The sequence below is a fragment of the Physeter macrocephalus genome, chromosome 5 (genome assembly GCF_002837175.3).
Source record: "Physeter macrocephalus isolate SW-GA chromosome 5, ASM283717v5, whole genome shotgun sequence".
NCBI classification, from domain to species: domain Eukaryota; kingdom Metazoa; phylum Chordata; class Mammalia; order Artiodactyla; family Physeteridae; genus Physeter; species Physeter macrocephalus.
The window spans coordinates 96,850,907-96,878,232 of NC_041218.1; the positions used below are offsets into that span (position 1 = coordinate 96,850,907).

The 27,326-nt window shown below is 40.2% G+C and overlaps 1 protein-coding gene across 15 annotated transcripts in view; it reads left to right on the forward strand.

Moving 5' to 3' along the window:
- SUGCT (succinyl-CoA:glutarate-CoA transferase) overlaps positions 1-27,326 on the forward strand; it is an 806,218-nt gene that overhangs the window by 604,112 nt on the left and 174,780 nt on the right. For all 15 annotated transcript variants that reach the window (XR_008617466.1, XR_008617468.1, XR_008617464.1 and 12 more), the window contains one exon: positions 9,149-9,212. Coding sequence is in view for 6 of the 15 variants with exons in the window: in XM_055085091.1 (XP_054941066.1) it covers positions 9,149-9,212 (64 nt within the window). In the remaining 9 variants the exon portion in view is untranslated. The remainder of the gene's footprint in view (positions 1-9,148; positions 9,213-27,326) is intronic.

Below are 27,326 nucleotides of genomic sequence, written 5' to 3' on the forward strand. Positions count from 1 at the left end.
GCAGTTGTAAGAAATAATACAGAGAGATCTCATGCACCTTTTACCCTGGTTCCGAGAAGGGTAACATCTTGCAAAACTATCTCACAACATCCCAACCAGGATATTGACATTGATACAGTCAAGATACAGAACAGATCCATCAGAAGAATCCCTCCTGTTGCCTTTTTAAAGCCACACCCACCTTCCTCTCCTCCACTCCCATCTCTCCTCTAACCTTGACCACTAATCTATTCTCTATTTCTAGAATTTTATTATTTCAAGAATCCTATGTAAATGGAATTATATACTATGTAACCCTTGGGGGCTGGCCATTTTCACTCAGCATAATTCCCTCAAGATTCACACAGGTTGCTCTATGAGTCAATAGGCTGTTCCTTTTTATCGTCTGCGAGTATTTCATACTATGGATGTACCGCAGTTGGCTTAATGATTCACTGGTTGAAGGACATCTGTGTTGTTTCCAATTTTTGGCTATTACAAATAAAGCTCTATGAACATTGAAGTGCAGTTTTTTGTATGCGCATAACTTTTACTTTATCAAGGAGAAATGCTCAGGAATGCAACTGCTGGGTCGTATGCAGCTGCACGTTTACTTTTTAAAAAACTGCCAAGCTGTTTTCCACAATGACTATCCCATTTTAAATTCTCACCAGAAATGTATGAGTGATCCAGTTTCTCTTTGCCAATATTCGCTGTCACTTTAAAAGATCGTGGCCATTCTGATAGATGTATAGGAATATCTCCTTGTGCTTTTAATTTGCAACTCTCTAATGGTTAATGATATTGAACATCTTTTCATGTGCTTATGTACCATCAGTGTAGCCTCTTTAGTGAAATGTCTGTTTATGTCTTTTGCCTGTTTTCTAATTAGATTGCTTTTTACTCTTAAGTTGTAAGAATTCTTTATATATATACCAGATATTAGTCCTTTATCAGATATATTGCTTGCAAGTATTTCTCCTAGTCTTAGCTTTTTTCCTCCCCTTAACATGATCTTTTGTAGAGCAATACCAAAGATTCTTTTCTAAATTTTATAGTTTTAAATTATTCAATGAAGTCCATGATCCACTTGAGTTAACTTTTGTGTGAGTTACGAGATGAGATTTAGGTTGGAGTGTTGTTTTTTTTCTCCTAATTCTTCCAGTACCACTTGTTGAGGAGTCTATCCTTCTTCCTTTACACCTTTGTCAGGTATTATTTGAGCATATTTGTGTGGATATATGTCTGACGTCTATTCTGTTCCATTGATTTATGTGTTTATCCTTCTGCCAGTACCATACCCTCTTAAAGTAATAGCAACTATATAGTATACCTTAATATCAGGTAGACTGATTCCCTTTCACTTTATTCTTATTTAAGCTATTCTGGGTCCTGTGTCTTTCCAAATAAATTTTAGAGTAAGATTCTTTATGTACACAAAAAGCTTTGCTGGGATTTTGGTAAGAATTGTGTAAACCTATAGATAAATCTGAGGAGAACTGACATCTTTACTGTCTTGAGTCTTCCAGTCCAAGAACATGGTATGCTTCCCCATTTACTTAAGTCCCCTTTGATTTCTTTCATTAGCAAGTGAGTGGGAAATAAAGCCGTAATAGTTTCAATTTATGTTCCAGTGAGGGATTCATAACTGGAATATGTAAAAAACTCTATGAATCAATGAGAAAAAAATAATTAAGCCAATAGAAAAACATGCAAACGACTTGAACAAGTGTTTCACTGAAGAAATATAAATAGCTATTAAGCAGGGAAAATATACTCAACCTTATTGGTAATCAAGAAAATACAATCTAAAGCCTCAGTAAGATAACATTTCACAGTGATTAGACTGGCAAAATCTAAAAACTCTGATGATATCAAGTTTTGCTAAGGATGTAAAGCAACTGAAAATAATATTCATTGCTGGTGGGAATGGTTGGTAAACCAATTAGAAAAATAAGTTGAAATTACCTAACAAGTTGTGATGCACGTGCTCTAAGTCTTAGCCATTCTAGCTCTAGGTGTACGTTGCATGAAGAGATGGGTTAATAGCAGCATCGCTTGTCATGGTGAAATAACTGGAAACAACGTAAGAGCAGAATGCATTAATACATTATGATACGTCTGTATAATAGTATACTTTACATTAATGGCCGTAATTGGCCCATGGCCACAAGCTTCAAAATAGATGAATCTCACTAACAATGTTCAGAGGAAAAGCAAATCAGAGAAGAGTACATACTCATGATTTCACTGATACACATGTTATAAATAGGTGGAAACAAGCACTAAATTGTTAGAGAAAATGAATATGTAGTACAAATATTTAAAAAGTAAGGAAATGATCAAAAATTTAGGAGAGTGATTATCTGGTGATAGAGGAGGGAGGGACTGGGACAAGCTCGGGGCTTTAAACATTTTGGTGATGTTCTGTTTCTGAAGCTGGGTGTTGGGTGCCTGGGTGTTCATTTTGTTAGCCCTCAAACAATAATATATATTATAATACCTCTTTGGATGATTAATATTCATATTTTTAATGAGAGAAAAGAAGGAAAAGTCTGAGTCGTGCGCATGATTAGCACCAGAAAAAAAGGTCACGGTAGTTGTTTCAAAAGAAATAAGGAAACCGAAAATGTCAGCATTTAAATCTGATTTCCATTATGTAAGTAAAGTTAGGAGAGTACATGTCAATTCTTTAATGAATTTGTGTTACTTTTGCATTTTTTGTAGTCATGGTTTTCAGTAACAGTTGAATTAACTGCTAACTTGTTAACTGTAAGTTACGCCTTTGATTATGTAACTTTTCAAGTATTATTCCAAGGTTATTTTCTATTGAGCTAAAGGAATGACTACATTGATAAAATATACTGTACAATACATGAGATTACGCCAGTGCTTCTTTCGCTTCCTACGATACTATTGCATATTTTGAAAATGGTTTTCTGAGTTTTCCCAACGAATAAGAATGCTATGATTATTGTCTTCAAGTGTGGCAGATTGACTTTACGTGTATAACGTGCGTGCCCGTTGTTTCTGCTGAATTCACAGGTCACCCTTTTTGGGTTTTCTTCACGGTTAATGGCCATGATCCTTGCAGAGCTTCTTCAGCATGGCCTCTGGAATGTGCAGTATCTAGGACAGATCCAGGATCCCCTGGAAAGCGTTAGGAAACTGAGGGAATTTCAGGGCAACAATGGGACTTAATAACTAACTTCTTAAAAGTGAATATATTTTGGAAACCCAGTAAAATAGTTCTGCGTCTAGAGAACTTTAGGTAGTTATTAAAAGCTTAAAACAGAGAACTCCCTCCAACTCCCCCACCCATATGATGAAGAAACCAGAAGGAGCTACTTGCTACTTAATTAAACAGACAAGCAAATAAATAAATAAATTTAATTCAGTAGATCCTATAAAATACTATTGAGCATCTGCCAGATAGTGCCAGATAATGTTCAAGGCACTGGAAATATTACAGAGAACTAAACAGATATTATGTAATAATCATAGACCGGTGTGTATCATTTAATTCAGAAGTCTCCCTTACAGGCCTATAAGCTTTTTGAGGGCAAGGACCTTGCTTGTTCTGTGACCCACTTTTTCCTTAGCACTTAACAATGTCCAGCACATTAATATGCATTTGATACTTATTATTAATCATGACCGTTAATACATTGAACGTTTGTTTGTTGCGTGAGTGAATGTGCCCCAAAGCCACACAGCTCATCCTTGCTGGAGCCGGAGTTTAACCTAGTCTATCAATAATGATAAACAGTTGCCATTTATTTTGAGCTTACTCTGTCCAAGGCACCATGCTCACTGCTCTACACTCCTCATCTCACTTAATCCTTACAAATGCCTGAGATACAGGTATCGTTGCCCCCTTTTGACTGAGGAGGGTTCTGAGTCTCAGAGAACTTGTGTCTTGCCCAAGGTCACCCTCTAGGTCTGTCCCCTTCAACATCTGCGCTAGGCTGGGACCAACGTCCTTCCTCTTTCCACAGCCTTTATTTCTGTGGGAGCCAGACTATCCTTGGCTACCTAGAAGGGAACAGTTCAGTTCATTAATTAATTGGGCTGCATGGTGCAAAGCCAGCCGTTTGGCGGATTACCTGTCGCCTCCCCCCAGTGAACTGACTGATTTGTTTTACAGAATTGACCACCTCAGCTAGTTATTTTAATGGTAAATCAAATTATGCTCGTCTATTTTTTTCCCTTACTAAGTGTCCAGCTGGCTAAGAGTTTAGGATCAGATACACCTAAATTATAACCCAAGGTCAGCCACTTATTAATTATGAAACCTTGGGCAAGTATTTAACCTCTTTAGGCTTTATCAGTGGAAATGCAGGTGATAGTAATTCTACCTAGTCTAGTTAATCCTCTCGCTAAGAGGTAACTCTTTAGCTCCTAACACAATGCCTGACCCTTAAGGAGTTTTGTTGAGCAATAGCTGCCATTATTATATTTATCATTGTAATTGTCAACCTAATGTTTTATTTCAATACCTTCTTTGTTCTGTGACTTTTACTGACCTCCTTGACCTACAACCTCGGCTTCCTTCCAAGGTAGACAGAGTTACTTACTTTTTGCTCATTGGATATTTACTCCTTCATTATGGAACGTACACTGTTATAAAAATTGGCTCAAGTCTCATTGCCTACCTTCCAGTTACAGGCACTTTGAATGCCAGTTCATTCACCTTTTTTAGTCTCAGCCCTTCCATATCGTCTAGTATGTAGGTGCTCTATGATGTTTGTCAAATTGAATGGATAGGTCATGTCTCTATTCATAGTGAACGGATAGATCGATTATCTTTTGTGCATCATTGTTAATGTCATTGAGGGTATGACACTGATTTTTTTTTTTTGGCGTGTTTGGTCTTGGTTGCTGCGCGCGGGCTTTCCCTAGTTGCGGCGAGCGCGGGCTTACTCTTCGTTGTGGTGCGCGGGCTTCTCACTTGTGGTGTCTTCTCTTGTTGCAGAGCACGGGCCCTGGAGCACGCGGGCTTCAGTAGTTGTGGCACGCGGGCTCTAGAGCGCGGGCTCAGTAGTTGTGGCGCACGGGCTTAGTTGCTCTGCGGCATGTGGGATCTCCTCGGACCAGGGATGGAACCTGTGTCCCCTGCGCTGGCAGGCAGATTCCTAACCATTGTGCCACCAGGGAAGTCCCCATTGATTTTTGTTAAGGTCTTCACACATATCATTTGTGTCCGTCTTTTAATGCTGGCACTCTTTTTATCTGAATATGGCTTGCTAATTCTACTCTGGACTCAGATCTCTTGCTTTCCGTAGGGATTTTCACTGCTTATATAGTGAGTATTGATTTTTGTTTTTTTCAACATTTTTTTTCTTGCTACTGCTGTATTACAGACTTTTTGCTGCCATTCCTGCCATAGGACTTTATAAAAAGACTTTCTCACTTCCACTTAAAATTTTATTTCCCACATTGCTTTAAGGTATACATTTTTCTCTCCCCCCCCCCATCATTAATACATTACCATTTGACTCTGTCATTAGGCTGTCAATCTGTTAAACTCTTGAAGAAGAAAGAGAGACCTTATTTTAAATAGGCCTGATACTTTGCTAGAGAGATGGGTGCAGTGTCTACAATTCTATTCTTGTCAAGAATAGGCTATTGAAATTTCAAGAAGAAATGAAATTTAGAAGAGCTACCAATCCATGAAGGATCGAAGGAGGATAAAATAAGTAAGAGAAGGACAAAATCCACATCAGAGTTCTTGGGAAGGCCCCTTGCCTTATTTTCAAGTAACTAATTATGAAACAAAGAATATCCTGAATGGCCAGATTGTGGTTCCAGGCATGAAATTTCCTTCAAGGAAAATGGCAGTCTGAGGTCCCTAAGGCTGAGGTCCCCATTCCGTTGTTAATGGTCGGAAAAAGTAGCACTTTACATTTGAATTTCTTTGTTAAGGTAGTAGAGAATGGGGCGTTGCACCTGGATGAGAAAAGGGAAAGGAAACATTTAGTAACTATTCCCAAAGAAATGTCATACAAATGGTGACAAGGGGCAGTTCCTGCATTTCCGGTGAAGTTAGGATGCGACACAGGCCTGAAGTGCATCGGGAGAGAGTTATGTTAAAACCCAGACAGGCTGCCTGGGTTCTGAGATTCTTGAATATGTTATGAAGCAGAGCAGGACTTGCCCCACAAACAAGGCTGGAGAGTTTTCCAAGGTTTCGAGTCATCAGGCAGGGTTTCCAGGGACAGCAGTGCCACAGCCTCAGTGGTTCTGAGATAATCTGACCTGATTCATGAAGAAAGCCAGTGGAATTTGATGGACCTCAGGCTTCACATAAAAAGGTGGGTGGCAACCAAGCAGGGAGATAAGTCGATTCTTTCTGAAGATGGGAGCTCAGACTAGCCCATTTGCCTCGTAATTGTATAAAATACTACAGCAAATGAGAGGCTGCAGCTACCTTCCTTTCAAGCGTAAGAAGAATTTGCATTTCTGCTTAAAACTGAACAATTGTCAATGCAAAGGAATTGATCCAGTTAGATAAGCAAGTTTCATATTGGGAATATCACCTATAGACAGCAGTGAGGGTTAGAGCTGAAGGAACTACACTCCTTAAGCTGCTTCCATGAAAAACTTCAATCAACTGCTAGCTTTTGCTTTACAAACTTTGATGTATGTCCCTTGACCTTTAACAACTACCCCTTCAGGTTTGACACTTAACGTTTGCTACATGATTAAAATTCAGCGTTAATTAATTTTAACACTATCAGTTAAGTTATATTTAGCTGAGAACACTCACTTTTGTCTTTTGTGAGTAGCACTGCAGCGTTATTACAAAGAGGTAGTCAGGAGGGCAACAGAGATACGAGAAGAGAAGAATGATTCAGTGTGCAGATAATTGTTTCGAGTGAAATTTAGCGTGGTATTTTTGTTCCTGTCCTCAGTAGAACTGAGATTTAGCACCTCGCGTTGGCTTTTAGCCCTCACCCCCACGAAGGAGGAGGCTGTGCTGGGCGGGTGCTGAGAATGAGGTACACCAGAATTAAATTATAGCACAGCTCGAACACCGGCGAGAATTGTCTCTGGCCAGCTCTTGGGTGCAAAGCTGGCAATTCCAAAAGAAAGGCAAGGCATCCCTAGAAAGATCTCCTTATGGTGTGGCATCACGCTTAACAGGGAGGTTTGACATGGTCGTGTAAAGAGCGTCACCCCCAAAGTGGCGACCATTCCCAAAGAAAACAGTGGAAGCCAGGATATTTAGCCATAGCAGAGTTATAGTTCTAACCTTAAAATGTCATCTGGGAGGTTGTCGTATGGATGGCTTATTCCATAACGTGACCAATAAGCTCACCAGAAATGGATAAAAGCCAAGAAATTTGTCCTCTCTCCCTGAGTATTCCAAGTGAGAAAACATTTTTATTGGTTTATTTATTTCATGCTCTTTTGCTGTGTGGAAAGATTATGATAAGGATAGGGATGTGCAGATCTTGCTTTTACCTGAGGCTCAAAATGCTAGAGAACCATTACTGCTGCTACTCTTTGGGATATTAGCATGAAATTGTGGTCCACAAGTTCACTGGGCCACTGAAATACTTCTTTGTATGGAGCAGGAAGAGAGAAGCTCTGCATTTGGTAGATAGTGCAGGTGAAGCACTGTTCATATGTAAGTCACCCATATGTGTTTCACTGAAGATCCAGTAATAGTAATAAAAAACTGAATTTGGGGGTTCTTTGAGACAGTATACTCAGGTAGCCTCCAGTTGTTAAAAACTAAACTAACAAAAGAAGACAACTTTGTAGCATTTTCATTTGTGTATGAGAGAGCATTTTGCCTCCAGTAATTCATGTTTTATGTTCTAGAATCTAGTTCCATACCCTCATCTCATCCTTTACCTACAGCTGGAGGGCACTTGATCTCTGGCAGATTTTCTTTTCCTGCCCATCCCCTGGGAAAAACTACAGCCAAGGATTTATGTAGTTTAAAGGATTTAAACTTCGGTGCCAAGGATTTAAGTAGCTCTGTTTCAGTAGCTGAGCAATTCAGCATCAAGTCACATTTCTGTTGGTTGGGCTCTGCTAGAATGTCCCTGTCCTAGTAACTGCCTTGAATCTTAACCCGGAGATCAAGTCTACCTTGTGTTCTTGATGGGACACCAAATACCTGTCTTGGTCCAATGCATGAGATCGAATCAGCCGTCTAGGATGGGGTTCCTGGCTTTTTGTTTTCTCAGTTGTCTCCATCCCCCTGACTCGAGGGTAGTGGAGTCCTACTTATGAAACCTAGTCTTATGAGTAAGGTCTTGTTACCACTGAGAACATCTCTGGTTTCAGTCTCCTGCTCAGGCCTCTGACCTGGTCCTACTCTGTACTCCCTGTCAGCTGTCTCTGCTCATTGCTTGTCACAGCAGCTCTGACCTTTCTACTTCCCACGGTCACTGGGCCTTCTGGATACTCTGATTCACCTTTCAAACTGGACTGACTTCCCACCCCTTCCGCTGAATAAACTTCCAGGGCTCCTCGGTTCCAGTTCCTGGTTCCTCCCATCCTGTCCTTCTGCAGTTGACCTTGGCCCAGTCCTGCTATGAGGTCGTGCAGGAAAAGGCTGAGCTTTAATATTCAGAGGATCAAGCATAGATGAAAGGGGGGAAATCATACCCTGTACTTAGGAGCAAATGACATTTTTAAGGGTGGGAAGACTTTATAAAAGTCAAGTTTGCTAGCCCTTGAGTCTTCTAATTCTTTTTGGCTTCACTGGGTTTAATAGAAGATGGAAACATTTTAACCTCAAATATTTACTTTCAAAGTAACATTTCAAGTGAGAGAGTAGCATGGACATATATACACTACCAAATGAAACATAGGTAGTTAGTGGGAAGCAGCCGCATAGCACGGGGAGATCAGCTCGGTGCTCTGTGACCACCTAGAGGGGTGGGATAGGGAGGGTGGGAGGGAGGGAGACGCAAGAGGGAGGGGATATGGGGACATATGTATACGTATAGCTGATTCACTTTGTTATACAGCAGAAACTGACACACCATTGTAAAGCAATTATACTCCGGTAAGAAGATGTTAAAAAAAAAAAATCTGTGTTTTGCGATATCTTTCTTCAATGGATTGAACAGGTGACTTTGCATATTCCTTGAGATTGAAGATAATTTTACTTTGTAAGTTATTTTTCTCTCTGTTTTCACATTTTAAGGTGTCGCACAACGGCCTCGTTATGGAGATGAAACATCCGACTGTGGGGAAGATATCAGTCCCAGGTTTGAAAATTTTTATTTTTCTTAACTCCTTCCTTCATGAACTTGTTCCCTGTGCTGATTACTGCAAGTAGCTGATGACCCTCCTAACAACTTGTCAAGACATTATCTAAACTTTTCATTTTGGATAAAAGGGGAACCCTAGAATCACACCCACAAGCATGTTTGCTGAGGCTTTGGACTTGTTTCTTCACTCTGATTGTCTGGGTGACCAAAAAATGCTTGTATTACCTAACTCCATTCGGTGGAACCACGTACTCACACAAGTGCTTTATGGCCAACAGATAGATGGCGATAGATATGGAAAATGTTCTGAAATTACGCTTGGTTCGTATGAGAATGAGAAAGAAAGCCAGGCACCACAGAGGTGGTGTCCAAGCAAGGCTACCGACTGCTCAGGCCGGGGCTTTATTTTTTTTTTCTTTTTTCTTTTTTCTGAACTGTGGTTTAAGGTATGGATCTTAGCTTTGTCGATCAAGAAACTAAATGTTTTCAGTAAACTCGGAATATATTGAATTTTTGTAACTTGACTGATACCAAACAAACTCATTGAAGACATTTTGGCTTAAGGCCAAAATGCCAGGTTTTTCACTTCTAGGGAGAAACCTCAGGTCTGACTCTCAGAGCATCCAAACTGTAGTGAGGGCTTATGATCGACCTATTGGCCCCAACAGACTGCACTTCTCTAGTGATCGTGACATTACCGTTCCTCAGATCTGCTGTCTCTACTCTGGCCGTTGCTAGAAAGACACTCCACATTCTTGTCCATTGCATCCCTATTTTCTAGGCTATACACAAATCACACACATTTTTTTTTTTCCTCTTCTTCTGACAGAGAATAAGGAAATTAGTTAGAATATAACTTTGGTCATTGTTTTCCTGAAACTATATCCCGGTCGCCTTGCTTGAAATTTGGGTATTTTCCAAATCCCTCAGTCACGTCTGTCAAATGACATAAGTATTTACTTCTATAGGTATCAGATCTCATTTCTTGAATAACTGCTATTGTTAAGTTGGTTGTGGGTATAACCTAATTGTAAGATTTGGGATCAGCTGGATAATGATGTCCTAGAACAGATCATATCATGGCCACTGTCCAACAAAAAGAATGGGAAGAAGGAAGTATGATGAATAAAGCAAATTGAAGGAGAAAGTGCTGATATTCAGGAGTATAAGGAACGTTATACATGAATTAAGGGAGGTAACTAAGAGAGAGAGCAGGTATGAGCATATCAGAAACTGGGATCACATGTTAACAGGGAAATGCTATATGGCATAGAAAAGCGGTGGGAAAAAAGCATGTTGATAAAAGCTAAGAAAGTCATTTATTCATTTATATTATTGAGTATGTACTATGTGCCAGGCTCTGGGTCCTGGGAATGCAAAAATAAACCAGGCAACTTGGCCCTTGGCCACGTGAAGCTCATACTCAATGGAAAGTCATATAATAAAAGCAACCAACAAATGTTCCTGTAACTGTAAGTCATGATAAGTGCAAAGGAGGGGAATGAACAGTGCGCATCATAGAGAGTAACGGGGACCCGGGGACCTGTGATAGTTTGGGTTGATCAGAAAAAGCCTCTCTGAGAGGATGACTTGGACACTGAGAACTGAAGGAGAGTTCGAAATTGGCACTGAAGAGTAGGGGAAGAGCAGAGGGGCCAGCTTATGAGACGCCTCTGAGGTGGGAAAGAGCGGGGTACGCTTTAAACGAGAACGGAAAGTGAGGGAAGATTTCTCCAAAGAAGACGTACAGATGGCCAACAAACACATGAAAAGATGCTCAACATCACTAAGAGAAGTGCAAAACCACAATGAGGTGTCATCTCTCACCGGTCAGAATGGGCATCATCAAAATATCTACAAACAGTAAATGCTGGAGAGGGTGTGGAGAAAAGGGAACCCTCTTGCACTGTTGGTGGGAATGTAAATTAGTGCAGCCACTATGGAGAACAGTTTGGAGGTTCCTTAGAAACCTAAAAATAGAACTACCATACGACCGAGCGATCCCACTCCTGGGCATATACCCTGAGAAAAGCATAATTCAAAAAGAGTCATGTACCACAATGTTCACTGCAGCTCTATTTACAATAGCCAGGACACAGAAGCAACCTAAGTGTCCATCGACAGGTGAATGGATAAAGAAGATGTGGTACATATATACAATGGAATATTACTCAGCCATAAAAAAGGAACGAAATTGAGTTATTTGTAATGAGGTGGATGGGCCTAGAGTCTGTCATACAGAGTGAAGTAAGTCAGAAAGAGAAAAACAAATACCGTATGCTAACTCACATATATGGAATCTAAAAAAACGGTACTGATGAACCTAGTGGCAGGGCAGGAATAAAGATGCAGACGTAGAGAAAGGACTTGACACGGGGGTGGGGAAGGGGAAGCTGGGACAAAGTGAGAGAGTAGCATTGACGTATATACACTACCAAATGTAAAATAGATAGCTAGGGAGAAGCAGCCGCATAGCACAGGGAGATCAGCTTGATGCTTTGTGATGACCTTAGAGGGGTGGGATAAGGATGGTGGGAGGGAGATGCAAGAGGGAGGGGATACGGGGACATGTGTATGCATATGGCTGATTCACTTTGTTTGTTGTACAGCAGAAACTAACACAACATTGTAAAGCAATTATACTCCAATGAAGATAAAAAAATTAAAAATTAAAAAATAAATAAGTAGTGAGGAAAGAGGGGCAGGAATGGAGACTGAAGAGAGAAGCAGAGCCTCAAGGCCCCACTAGGTTTAGTTTTACTCTAGTTTTAAGCAGAGGAGTGAAATGACACAACTTGTAACTTAAAGCAGGGAGTCAAGTTAGGAAGTTAGTACAAGACTTCAGGTGACAGTCGGCATCTGAAATTAAGGACATGGTAATAGTGAGAAAGAGAAGGGGGTAGTCAAAGCAAAACATGTGATCGTACTGCTTTCAGTATGAGAAGACTTTAAAAAGCATTTTGTCCAGTAGTTTTAAACTTTAATTTTTAAACAGTGGAACTGATTTCTCAAATGAAGTCTAACTATCTAAAACCGATCAAAGTCGAATTTTGCAATTGATAAGTTAGCACTCCAACTCTTTACCTTTTTTCCCCTGCTTTCATCATGCTATACTCCTCCAAATACCTCTTTGGAACCATGGGTCCCTAAAGAATAATTCAAGAACCACCGATCTAATTTAATTCCACAAGTTTACAGATGAGGTCATACTACATTGATATCCCCAACACGTGAGAGAGTAAGGTAAACATTTGAAAGTTAATAACAGTTATTAGCATGATAGTAAGGAAAAAAGTAAGTCAGAGGCCAACCTAGAATGAACTCATTGGATGTAACTCTCTATCAGTCAGATGTGCATTTGCTGACTTTCCTTGGTAAATAAATCAACAATCAATCAAGAAGGAAATATTTTTTCAGACTCCTAAAGGAGAATGCATACCTCTTTTGCTCACTTTAACATATAAGTGTATCAGTTAGCTATTCTCACAATAATGCTGTGTAACAAATAACCACAAAAATCTCAGTAACATTCAAGCATAAGCATTTATTTATTCCGTGCATGTGGATTGGATGGTAGATGACTGATCTAGGCTGGACTTGCCTGGGTGGCTTTGCTTCTAGATGCAGGTCTGGCTGGACTTGGCTCCAGTGTGAGTTAGGCCCAGTTCTGCCCTATGTGCCTCTCATTTCTTCTCATGGCAAGGCCAGAAGAGCAAGAAGGCAAACAGAAACCCCAATGCCACTTAAGAGCTTTTGCAGAACTAACAGACCCTGCTGCCCACAACTCATTGGCCAAAGCAAGTGTTAGGCGATATGGGGTTGGGGAAAATATATCTCTCTTTTTAAGAGAAACTGTAAAGTTCCATGGTGAAGGCATGAGCAGAGGGAGGGGTAAATAACTAGGGCCCAAAATTCAATTTACTACAATATAATTCTCAGGTCTACAGCAGTCTCTTCTTAATCTCCTTTTGGAAATTTTTATTTTTGTTTCTTTAATTTTTATAGGGCTTAGGCATCTTTTTGGTATGTCTGTCTTGTTGACTGACCTTACATTCTCTCTATAGAATTACCAACAAAGGAAGTCTCAGATTTGAGATGAAATGGATGCATTTAGATTATTTTTGGAATTAGTATCTGAGTGTCTTTTGAGGGCAGCACATATGGACTCCCCATGAAAGGGAGAGACAATTCTGCTCATAGACATAAGATAGGAAGTTGCTATTGTATCTCCTAATTCAGTGTATCCCAGTAAGAGACCACTCAGACAGGATGAGATATTAAATGCAAAGAGAATTTATCAGTAAATAATTTAAAATTTTCCTGTGGTTTGTCCTTTTCATTGATATTATTTACGGATGATAGTTCCGCCTTTCTTTGTAAGGAATGTCCTCATTGGGAACCTCATGAATGCCATAGAAATAACTCACATTCTCACACAATGCCTCACTGAGGCGAATCTGCCAAAACAGGAAAGGTGGGTGGAGTTAAAAGTGGTGTTTATGCTGCACTGTTTTCTAGTTAGCCAGTGGACACACATTTTTGGATTCATTAAGTGTAGTTCTGCTGATTTACATATATGTCTGCATCTTTATATTGACACTGAAAATCATAATTAAAACTACTTATTTATATTACCTTTGTTATTAATGAATCTCTTGTGAACAGTACTGAATTTTCTACATGTTGCACTAATTTGCCTGAAGGATTTTCCATCTTAGTCATTATGAGAAATTTGTCTCTTGGAGAACAGTATTTATGGCACCCTTTTTAGAGATGTATAAATCCACAGCCTTCCCTCAGATTCTCACATTAGAGTTCCCGTATAGGAGAGTGCTAATTGATTAAAATCGTAAAGGTGCTCGTCCGCCAATGTTGAAGGTACTTTGAACAGGAATGGGAAATTATTGACCTCTTCAGAATTTCTTTTTGCTACTGAATTAATTATTGTCAGCACTTAATACATTGTTCCAATATTTGTAACCATTACCAATATGAAAATAATAAATGAAGTAGTATAGTCCAAACTATCTCCTTTATTAATTTATATCTATTGTAACATGCTCCCTTTTCATATCGTTTCCCACCACCTCCAATCTCTAGTAAACAGTTAAGAAAGAAATTTCATTTGTGTATATACGTGTCATAGTTAAAGCATGCAAACTAGTTAATAGTCATGAATTATCTCTAAATATGAGATGTAGTTCTGCTAATACTATCATTCTTTTTTCAAACATTGTTTATTAAACTACTGTCTCATTTGATCTTTAAATCCTATTTTACAGTTAAAGGTAGAAAGATACAAAGAAAACTAGTTATTAGTTGGAGTATCAATGGGAAGATGCATCGTATCTCTCTTTGCCGAGCTTAAGTAATCTGGTGTCTCTGAGTCCTTGGTGAGTGGAGTAGTCATCAGTTAGTAGTTTTAGCTCACCATTCGTTTAGTGGCAGAAGTGTCATCACACTGGGCACAGTCTACTAATTTGCTCATAGTTAGTTAACTAAGGTAACCTGGTTGAGTGCTAAAACCTTAAACACACCCACACTCACACACACAACTTAACTCACTAAACCTACCGTGTCCCATACGTTATATGAAGCTCTGGTGATAGGGTTGTACCCAGGACGGGCCCAGTCACTCATGGGGCTTACAGTTTGCCAGGGAATTTTCTTGTTATTCTGAATAATAAATTCAGAAAAGTGAGATGGGCGTGTCCATGGAGAACCGGACGCAACAGCAGGAAGGCCTGAAAGCACAGATGAGGGAGACCTCGCCTAGAGCCTGCGATCAGGAGGGGTGTCCCTGAGAATGAAATGTGAGCAAACACGTGACCTACGACCAGTTGTCAGCTGGGCCAAGCTGGTGTGGGCCGAGGGAGGGGCGGGGAGGTGCTGAGCGTGGTGCTGGAGGAGCCGAGAAAGGGCAGGAATGGAGATGACCCTGGAGAGGTAGCCAGAGGCCGGGAGAGTAAGACCTGAAAGAGATCTATTTTACTTCTTTAGCTTGTTTCCACTTTGAAGTACATATACTAAATGGAGTGACCACCTGGTCTCTTGCATGGTGACAGATCTTCCTCTTCTGTGCTATACACGCCTTCAGCTTTCCCCGTTACTTTTAGCTTTTTTTCCCCTCTACATAGAAAATTAGATGATGCTTCTGAAATCACAAATCCTCAAAGTTTAGTTAAATCTCGATAATGGATAACAGCAATGGGGGAAGCTGTCACAAATCTTACTAGGGAAAAAGACAAATTAAAGAGGCACAAAAGTTTCAGCTTATCTTCCTCCATAAAGTTTAAATATGTTGGTTCTCATAAGGAATTCTAAGTAAAACCAATCTGAGAGTGAAAGGTGAGATAAGTTATGCCTTCCAGGTAGAAAAATCTTTCAGATGACAACAGGAAGAGTGTGTAAAGTTTTCACATTGTGTATAGTGCGTAATCTATGTTCTAGAAAGAGCATACTCCTTGAGGGACCAGGCTAAGCTGTAGAAAAGAGGAAAGAGATGAAAAGAAGGGTCTATAGTCTGTCGACAGAATGAGAGAGAGCTGGCAGGGAAGTGGATTTTCAAATAGACTAGCCATGGTACTTCCCAAAGTCCTCAATTATTTTTAACTTGATTAAACCCTTAACCCACAGCAATGCCCTGAGAGTTAAATAAATCAGCATATTCTCAGGTGATTTGACAGAGTGCCTGCAGCCTTCCCTGGAAATCCCGTTCCCATGAGGCGGGGTCATAGACATTGTTACCGTTCAGTGAGAAATGAATAGCCAGAGTGACTTTCCTTCCTAGGAGAGCAGGGAGGAAACGGGAGGAGTGAATAGCCTCCGCAGGAATGTCTTTCCATCAGGAACTGGAGAAGCCCTAAGAGCCAAGTTACCATCGCTGATATGACTTAGGGATCTCCATCAACGATGCTTATCTGTGCCATGAGGAAGAAATATTCCGTGAGAGCTGGACTTTCACGCTCAGGGAATTCACATTCCTGCTACTCGGGACTGGGAAGGTGGCCAAGATCTCAGTTGTTCCTCTTCAACCATCTTCATCAACCTAGGCGCTAAGATAAGTGCATCTGTCCAAAAGGCCAGAAACTCATGTTCCAAATCAGTCCTAAGTTATCAGTGAAGTTCTGGGGTGCAGAGTTGTTTTCACTCTTAGAAATTCATATTTCTAAAAATGGCTAAAGAATTTTCCTGGGTACATACTTAACTGGACTTCTAGATTGTTTGGGGTGTTTTCTCAAGTATCACTGTGCAGAATGATCCTTGAGGTTAGAGGTGTATTTGACATCATCTGAGTAGACCACTGAATGTCACCCCAAACATAGAAATCAAAGCAAAATAAAAACAAAAATAAAAAGCCACAGGAAGCACAGGAAGAGTGGAAGCCTCAACAGTGGTAAAGCATTTTTTGTCATTTTCGTCTTAAAAGGTGGATCAGACATTTTCTGGGATCAATTCTTGAGTCCTTGCTGTATTCGCCACTGCCAGCTTTCATTGGGTACCCAGAGAAGTCTTTTTCTGGATCTAATTTAAATACTGACTTTATGCTAGATCTTTAAAGAATAAATTAATTAAATGTAATTAAGCATGTAAACAGGGTGGAGAAGTAGAATCGGATACTATGTAATAGCTAAATGCAAAAGGCTTGAAATTATCTTCCAGTTTGGACTTCTGTGTTGTGGAGTTAACTTGGATAATTAGGAAGTGACATTCACTTTGCCGCCAAGTGGGCTTCAGCCGGGAGGAGTTGCTTGACCTCATTGCCGGGTTTATTTAGGGTTGGAGAAGGGGTCATTTTAATCCTCTCTGAGAGAGGAGTGGCTTTGCTGTCCTCCAGCATGGCCAGGTAGGGACTCTGTGGTCCATGAAGAGATGACAAGTGGGCTGAATCCCAGGGGAAAATTGTTTTCTTTAAATACGGTTCCTTAAGATGTCAAGATTTACTCCTGTTAAGAAGACTTAGCCAGAGAAAATATCCGTAGAGTTAGCTATCTTCTTATTTCAAAGGATTATAGTTTAATTTTGACGAGGCACACACTGTACTGTAAGTATTAATAAGTGTTGGTGGAGGTGAAGAAATGGTAGTAAAAGGGTTAAATAAGAACCTTCAGATATTTTAACCTAACCGAGGGGTCATGTGCAATATCCCACTTATGCCATCACCTCCAAACCTTAAGGACTTATTTGGCATTGAGCTGGGTCTTGAAATTCATTGCTTATCTCCTTTTCAGCAGGAGCGAATGCTGTCTTCTCTGTGTTAGCTGTGTACCGACTTTTTGGGGACCGTATCCCCCTATAGTCATATCTTTATCTGGTATGGCATTAGCAGTCACCGTGTCCCTGGGCTTATCCTTTGCGTAAGATTAGGCCACTGCCTAGAAGGGGAGGGATGAGGGGCCTTGAAATGCTTCCCAACTTGTCCTTCATCAGAGCATCATGTAAGTCACGGTGGCCATGTGACTCTCAGGGTGGGTGACCCGTTAGTCAAAACTACTCAGAGCCCTGTGTCTGTTGAAAGTGTTCCAATGAACCCTATACTCCAGCTTATTGCAAGAAGCCATATGCTTTTCAAGCAATTAAGAGAAAACCTAATTTTAATTAGATTAAAAATGAAAATAAAGGTAGCACAAGACATTTGGGGGGTTTCAGAAGAGTGTATAGTGAGATAAAAGCATCAACAAGTTGCTGCAGCCACAAGAAGCCAGAGAAATACTACCCCACATAGACTTAAAGAATATCCTCAACAGTTTACCTCCCATAAACTCTTCATAAACTGCATTCTCTTGGTTGCTGGGCCTTCAAGTTGATACGTGAACTCAAGTAACTGATTTCACCTTTTAGTGCCTTGTCTTGCTTTGATGAGATTGATTTTTGCATTCTTTCAGTTTAAAGGAAAAATGTAATTTACAATACTGCATATAAGGTATTTTGTGAATAGATTTTAATAGCTTCATTGCCGTGGAACATTCAAATTTGAAACAAGGGAATGTAAGTGAACATCTGTTGAGTACTTTCTCTCTCTCTCTCTCTCTCTCTCTCTCTCTCTCTCTCTCTATATATATATATATATATATATATATATATATATGAGCCCTTTATGCATACGATTTGTTTAATCTCTAGGAAAATTCAGTAAGCCATACATTATTACGTCCATTTTACAGTTGAGAAAATTGAGACTTGCTAAGTGTTGCAACACCAATGGGAACCCAGATCTGAGTACCTCTGAAATCTGTCCTCTTTTTCCTATTTTCTACTGTCTCCTAAAGTTGAGTCCAAAAGGAAGGTTGAGCCAGTTATTGAGTTTTTTATCTTACAACTTTAGTCTCTAGTCTAAAGGCTGATTAACATATTTTAAATGTTTCATTTAAAGAGGAGCTTGGAAATTTATTTAAGAATGTTAAAATTCAAGAATTTAAACTTTGATTGAGCCTCCGTCCTTTGGGGATTAAGTTTGGTTTTTGGTCTATTATTGTGTTTCTATGAAAAAAAAAAGCCATCAGAAAATATATTGTTAGGCCATTTCGATATTCTCAAGAGCGTATAAGTGTAAATGCACCAAAACATGTGGGTTACGTTTCCCTCAAGTTGTGCTGTTTTCACACATTAACAGAAAAGCAGTTTGAAAGGGGGGGGGGAGAAAAATATTTGGGACGTATATGCAGGTTTCAATCATCAAAAGACCCGTGATGTTAAGCTGCCACGCTGACTTACCCAGATTTCTCATCCTTGCAGTGATCTTTCTGCGGCACTGGTACTATGTGGGCAAATTTCTTCTTGCTCACTGGGGGCTGGTTTTATTTTCAAGTTAAAGCCAGTTCCCTTCAAGCAACTTTAATCAACCTGCAAACAGTGTTGTGCTGGTACAAGAATGTTACAGTGATATTTTTTCCAAGTGAGTGGTTGATACTATGGCCAGAGCAAGAATTTAAAAGTTAGGGACTTCCCTGGCGGTCCAGTGGATAAGACTCAGTGCTTCCACTGCAGCGGGCACGGGTTTGATCCCTGGCTGGGAAACTAAGATCCTGCGTGCCACACGGTGCTGCCAAAAAAAAAAAAAAAAAAAAAAAAAAAAAATTAGTGACAAATTCTGTACGATTCCACTTATATGAGGGACCTAGAGTAGTTAAATTCATAGAGAAAGAAAGTAGAAGGGTGGTTCCACAGGTCTGGGTGCGGGAGGAATGGAGAGTTAGGGTTTAATGGGTGAAAAGTCTCAGTTGGGGAAGATGGAAAAGTTCTGGAGATGGATGGTGGTGATGGTCGCACAACAGTGTGAATGTGCTTAATGCCACTGAATTGCACACATGAGAAAAGGTTGAAATGATAAATTTTGTGTTATATATATTACCGCAATAAAATATATGATAACTAGGAAAAATTAGCTAACTTCTATGCTGTTTTCCCATGTGCACGGGGCGTATATGTGTGATGTAGACAGGAGTGCATTTAGGCTCCGTCAGGGAGACCTGAGTACAAACTCAGCTCTGCCAGAAATGGTTGGCGATACTAGGCGTTCCTGATCAGCCTTCCTGACCTGTCTCAGTGACATCTGTCTTCTCTGCAATATGGAGATCAAACACTTAAGATAATTACGATAATTAAATAACAATACATGCCAAGGACCCAGCACGTAGGAGTAAGTGGAAGCACGTTGTAGATAATTAATAAACTCTCAGCAGTGTCTACAGTAGCCACAACTCTTGGGGGGAAATAAAACTAGCCACATTATTAGTTATTTTTCAAACATGGGACATGGAAATAATCATGCATATTTCTCTAAGAAATACAGTAAAACAAATCATTCTTTCATTGAACATTTATCTAGTATCTACTCTGTGCCAAGTGCTGACTGACAAGGAGCTTGTCTAATGGGGCGTTTGACAGTGCCCAATCAAATGAAATGCTGTGGGGACCGGGGAACCTTGGACCGTCGCTGCCAGATATGTGTGCAGGGCCAAACCAGCTTTGAAGCTCTTGGATAAATGTGTTGTACACAGCGTCAGTGGAGACCACAGCGGTGTGAGAGCATCCTCCAGAAACAGCACTGTGCTAGACAGATTGTGCAGGTGAAAATGATTCGGAGACTACAGATGAGAGAATGTAACCGCTTGTTTAGGGGGAATGAGAGCAAGACCACAAAGCGGTGCAGCATCTCCAAAATACACTCTGCACACACTGCAGCTTCTTGACGTCCTCGTAGTTGCCTCACCAAGAAATGATCTCTTGTCCAACACCTTTGGGAAACTGCCTTAAACCAAGGTCCATGGATTTTCTTCACCTTGGCCTTTCTCAGATCCATGAACGTTCTAAGATAGCTTTGAGCCTCCAAGAGGGAGATGTCGTGTTTCCTGAAGTTATTTGACAGTGGTGCCCTTTTCTTTCCAGAGCTCTTACTCAGATCCCATGGAAAAGCATTTTGTGGGTCACTCCACTGAGCACATGGAACAGGTTGTAATGGTCATTCACTGGAGAAATTGGCTAGTTGACGCTAACAAAAGGGTAGGGAAGCCAAAATAGAAAGCTGCCCATCTTCTGAGGATCAGAAGTTTTTCTTGTTTCTTAGCTCAAGGGACCAAGGGTCCTGAAGAATATCAGGAGGGGTTTCCTTCTCCTGTGAGGGCTGAACACCCACGAACACCAGGCAGGAGAGGGTCAGCCAGGAGCACGGCCACGGGTCTGTCTGGGCGGCTGAGTGGCTGTAGTGGGGGTGGGGCACCTTTACTTCAAGCTGGTGCAGCCTCCGCCCATGAGAGCCTTGTGCAAAGGCATTACCAACGGAAATGGATTGAGGGCAACACTGAAGTGCAGATCAGGGAAAGCTCACGCGGTGATGCTCTCGCGCTAGAAGCAGAAACTCTCCTGGCATCTAAAGAAATCACTTAGGAAGAAAATGCTTCCTCTTCACTGAGCCTCAGGAAAGCCGCTTTAGTAGAATCCTGCACAATTGTTCGTACTCTGGCTTAGAAAATGGAGCTGATTAAGTGGAAGGAAATGTTTTAAATGTGACAAAGATGATGAGGTGATTAAGGGGTAGGGTTTAAGTAGCAAGATGTGGAGAATTTAAGATGTATGACTGAGTAGCGATGACAGTGGGGTGTATGATAGCTGCCTATAAAGACCCAATTAATTGCCTAATGTGGCAGATGAGAAGAAATGGGCTTTAAGCACCAAAAGGGAAGCTTGAATTGAAGCCTATCAGGGAAACAGTATTTACCCGTAAGGGTGATTCGACTGCCGTCACAGCGGAAGTCAGTGGAGTTATTTGGATAAAGATTCAGGATGAAACTTTTCTTTCTTATATCCTGGTGTCAACATTTTTTTTTTTTCCTTTAAAAAGGATGCGTACATTTCATGTTTCTTAAGGGCAGAAATTGAAGAATAGAGCATAATATTTAATTTGCTCCAGGATGTTGTGAGATGGTAACAACACTTAGGATTGCTTCAAGCCTCTACATGTGTTTTCCCTTAAGCTGAATTATAGTAATATCCTGGCTGGTAAGAATCATAGAAAATCTGTGGATTCTGTTACACTGTGTGTGGAGATACAGCTTATGATGGAAAGCGTAGTAAGGATAGTTACCATCAAGAGCACTTGATGAAACTAGCGAACACTTTGTGACTCTGCATTAGGTGCTTTACCTATATAGATGCTAATCTTCCTATGGACACTCTGAGAGAGACGCTAGCATCCCCATTTTACAGATGAGCAAACTGAGCCTCGGAGAAATCACATAACCTGACCGAGGTCACACAACCAGTAAGTGGCAGTGAGTTTGCATTCAATTCCAAGTGACTCAAACATCCATGTCCTCTTGCTGCCTTCTGAAGGCTTCTTTGGTCATCGCTTTTATAAGCTTGTGACCAGTGGCTTAGCGTGTGAGGCGCTTCGCTTGCGATTGAGAGTTGGGTGGTCGCTAAGAGCATTACCCACGCTTAACCCAGGCAGGGCCACGGCTCGGCTTCACCAAGCAGCTTGGCCAGGGCAATGCGGGGAATGAAGCAGGCAGGGCTAGAAGAAAAGGCAGTTGGTCCTAGCTCCCTGCGCATTCAGAGCGGGTGTATGGAGCAGCTCTGTCAGATCTCAGAAACAGCATCCAGATTTGATTAGAACTTCTCTTTGTGGTCTTTGAAGCTTTTTGTTTTTCCTTCCCTTGCCTCGCGGAGTTCAGATCGATTTTCACATAAACAGAAACAATTCCTCCTTTCTGAGCACTTCATTGTTGGTGGCATTGTGGAATGTCCCAGAAAGGGGGAAATGGGGCCAATTATAAAGGAGAAATTTCTCTTCGGCTTGCATGTTTATATGAAAATGCCAAAGCCACCAGCTGTCACAATAGCAGGCCTCGGGGAAGCCCTCTTTCCAGCTGTCCTGCAGCACACATACAGCAGGGGGAGATAAATCCAGTAGACTGGATTAGAAGATGCAAAGTGCCATCCTGCATTCAAGAGTTTTACAGGAAATTTAGGAAATTTGCACCTTGGTATCGTTTTTATTTCAGTAAAAAGTTCCCAAATGACAAGCATGGAAATGACAACTCAAATTTTAATTTAAACACCTAACCTCAGCTTACCACTGAAGAGCATTTTCCTTCAATAGAGAGAATGTAGATTGAAAAAAAATTAATTTCACATTCCTGTTTATAGGACATTTGAGACAAACAGCCATCCGTGTTGCTGTTACCTCATTCGCCTTTTTTAGCCATCAGGACTGACTGCTTATGTCTTTTACATTCATGGAACGCATTTCAAACCTAAGGAATTCAGTTCCGTAGCAGGACCTTAGCAGAGATGATATATATCATCTTGTTTGGCTATCTTTATAATGCTTTCTTCTTTTCTTAAAAAAAAAAAAATATATAAACGGTATATTAAGACTGATGGAAAAACCAGATCTGACAGGAAGGTTAAAAAAAAATAAGTTACTTAAACAATTCTTCTGGAATCATTCAAGAGAGTAGGGTGGAGTAGACTTTAAAAACAAGACAATATAATCCTGAAGATTATGTTTTTAAATGAAATTTAATTGGAGCCGTTTCACTGAATTGAACCGGTAAGGCCTTTACCCTGTCAACGCTTCCCGTGGAAGTAACCCCAGTCCGATTTCCTCCCTCTGTGGCCTGGAGTTTAAGGTGAGCTGTCAGTATCTTGGACGTGAGCAAGATTACAGCTGGGGCTCTCACCCAGCTCCTTAAAGCAGACCGTGGGTTGTGGCAGCATGCTCTTTCGGAGGAGAGAGCTTATTATTCCAGTTTTATTTATTTTTAAAAACTTTTATTGGAGTGTAGTTGATTTACAATGTTGTGTTAGTTTCTGCTGTACAGCAGAGTGAATCAGTGACACATATACATATATCCACTCGCTTTTAGATTCTTTTCCCATATAGGTCATTACAGAGTATTAAGTAGAGTTCCTTGTGCTACACAGGAGGTCCTTATTAGTGATCTATTTTACATATAGTAGTGTGTAGATGTCGGTCCCAATCTCCCAGTTTATCCCTTCCCCCCTTTCCTCCCTGGTAACCATAATTTTTTTTTTCTACATATATGACTCTATTTCTGTTTTGAAGATACGTTATCCTTTGTGCCTATGGTAGCTCAAGTTATACTCAGGATGGCACCAAGGTTTTCCTCGGTCTCTTTTGCCTGTGTATAGCAGTAGGGTCCCTGAGTCCTCAGAAAGTGTAAGTGACAGCTTACTCCATATTTGACATTTGAGATCCATGAGTTTTCATTAGTCAATGTCCGTTCATTTGCAGTGAATTACAGTTTTCTTTCTGTTCTATTTTCCTACAGCTTGAATTGTGAAATTTTCCAGTAAGTCCAAAAAAACAAAAGAGGTGTCATTTAAACACACTGGTCTTAAATCAAACCAAAGCTATAGGAACTCCAAACCAAAGGTAGCCATTCCAGTTGAAATACCAAGATACTTTCTATGACACTGGATTCTTTTCATTAAAAAACAAAACGAAACAAAACAAAACCGAGCCAGACTTTGCTCGAAGATGATTCTTGGGCTCTTTGCATTCAGTCATCCCTCAAACCCTCTGCCTGGGGTCCAGAGTTGGATCCAGATGCTTTCAGGGGAAGGGTGTTTTAAAAAAGAAAGCAAAAACTGTGTGTCTCCCCTGAAATAGAAAATAACTTACTTTGAGGCCTTCATATCATCTATTTGAGTATTTGAGCCAAAAGAAAAATTAACTTTAGAATCAGAGCTTTCCAAACCAATGTAAAAAGCAAATTTGACTCCTGTTTATCATTGGTTTCCATTGTCTTTATTTAAACGGGCATAGGAGGTAATAACAAAGACTAAAGAAAGGCAAATAAAGGGGGAAAAAACCCTGGGGTTCATGAGGGAAAAAAATAGAGTGGATACATGTATTTGAACAGTTTCTGAAATGGTCTAAATCTTTCACTTCTGTCAACCAGTGCACCTTCTCTTATATGCAGGGAAATGCTCTGACAACCCAGCCTCTTCCAGTGCTTTTCCTGAATATCAAGCATCACCCTCTAAGTTTTCAGCCATGTATTTTCTTTGGACCGCTCTTCTTTACCCTTATTAAATACGTCACATATATGAATGGGAATGTCAACATTTAAACTCTCGTGTGAGGTGGGAAAAAGGGAGAAGTTTATTTCAGTGCTCTTCTACTTAAACACATGGAACTCTGTTATAACTTTGTATCTTTGCAGTATAATATATGGTTGAAATCTAAAAGGCGGTTGAAACCATGACCCCCCAGAAAGTGTAGAAAAAGCAATCTATACCATCCACATCTGGTGCCGATCCTGGTGTTACAACAAAATTCAGTTTTATATTTTTATATTATAGGTATTAATGCCTGTTGGTTTATTTCTCCCCCCAAATCTACATTCCTGCGAATCCTAAGGTCAATTTACTTTCGTTTTTCTAATAAAAATGTAAATCTCAATATGTTAGTGAGAATTAAGCCTTTGAAACATATTTTTCCCCCATAACACTCTACTAGGACTACTGGATTATTTGAAAATCTGTCAGTTTTTAAAATATCTTTTTAAAATTTTTTAATTTTTAAAAATTTTATTTTATGTTGGAGTATATTTGATTTACAATATTGTGTTAGTTTCAGGTGTACAGCAAAGTGATTTAGTCATACATATACATACATCTATTCTTTTTCAGATTCTTTTCCCATATAGGTCATTAGAGAGTATTAAGTAGAGTTTCCTGTGCTATACAGTTCCTCCTTGTTGATTATCTGTTTTATATATAGTAGTGTGTGTATGTCAATCCCAACCTCCTAATTTATCCCTCCCCCCAACCCTTTGGTAACCATAAGTTTGTTTTGTATGTCTGTGAGTCTGTTTCTGTTTTGTAAATAAGTTCATTTGTATCATTTTCTTAGATTTCACATATAAGTGATACCCTATGATATTTGTCTTTGTCTGGAAAATCTGTCAGTTTTAGACTGCAGTAGATATACATATTTTTATCGGATATACATATATACATATACATATTTTTAATAGAAGTAATCCAATCCTATGCTTCTGGCTAATATACCCAATTTGAAGTGTATGTGTATTTCTGTGACGTATTTGAAAGTGTTGTGTTAAATATTTTAAGTATTATACAAATGTCAGTTATTGTTGTTATTATATATACGAGGTCTACTTGGTGCCGGGGAAAATTTAGTGATGTTATCTGGAGACAACGGACTGGGCAGAGCAGTGTAGGCATGAAAACTGGAGTCTGTACTTAAGGGAGACCTTCTTTTAATAATGATCATTGTATAATAGCAACATCTCTACCACTAAAGTAAGAAACATTTGAATATGTATTGTCTGCCTTATTTACTTATTAGGTGCTTTTGAAAATGTTTCAGTGAGTTAAGACCTTTAAGTCTGTATTTTGCAAAGAGAAAAGTTCACCTAAACCATAAGGCTAAAAACAAATAGATTAGTAGAAATTAGCCTATCTTTTTTCTTTTTAATAACATAGATGGTCTCTTCATAGAATTTTCTAATAAAAAGTATAATATTGATTCCTCTACTTGGAAAGATAAAAACCGTCCTTATATACTTCCATAGACACAAGATGTGCATCTAGAATGTAAATCATGTGTTTTGTTTTGGTTTTTTAACTCACAAATAACCTGTGTATGTTTATTTATTTTCTATTTTTCCTTATTAGTCATCCATTTTATACACATCAGTGTATACATGTCAATCCCAATCTCCCAATTCATCACACCCCATGTGTTATAAAAGAGAATTATATAATCATGTGTTTTAAAAGAAAATTGTATGGTATTCCTAAGCCTTAGCACTCCAGAAACTGTCTTAATGGTGCATCTTGAAAAATGCCATTAATCTGAAGGATCGCTCATTGATCCCTGGGTCTTATATCAAACCACAGAGCAGAGTGGCAGGGTTGGTCGCCCTAGCAGGATGGAGCAGCCCAATGATGTAAGAACTTGGACCTGGACGCATTCACTGGTGTGGGTCAGCGGCATGGCAGGGGACAGCCTGGCCGTGGGCAATGCAGAGAATGCCAACCCGTCAGGAGGGGCTTGATAACTGGTAAATATGGTGTTGATTTACCAAGAGATGGCAAGGGGCCCTGACAAAACACACAAACAGAGATAGATTGTAGGTTCGAGGAACATCACAGAACCCGAGCAGACAGTATGCAGTGGACCTCAGGTAGACCCTTCTGCTTGGCAGGGCCTCAGCCACAGGGCTGGTGTCCAGGAGCAGAACTCAATCCTGGCATAAGAAAGGAGGAGGCAAGAACAAGATGGAATCATCGATTTTCCCAGATTCTGGAAGGACAAGGTGGCTAGAATGGTTTTAAGGACAGAATGAAGCTCCCGGGGAGAAGGCAGAAACTACTCTTCAAAGCTTGAGCAAAAGGCAAGACTTGGCTTCAGGACAAAGTCGAGCAAGTGATGGGTGCAGCTCGCAGTGAGGACTGAACCAGCTCCGCACCTTCTGAGCACAGTTTGCAGAAGTGGGGGAAGAGGATCAAGGGACAGAAAGCCAAGCAGAACATCACCCAGAACCTGCTTCCAGCTCATCTTGAGCTTTTTCCTCTCTGTTCAGTAGAGTTCAGAGGCACTGGCCTCTAGCT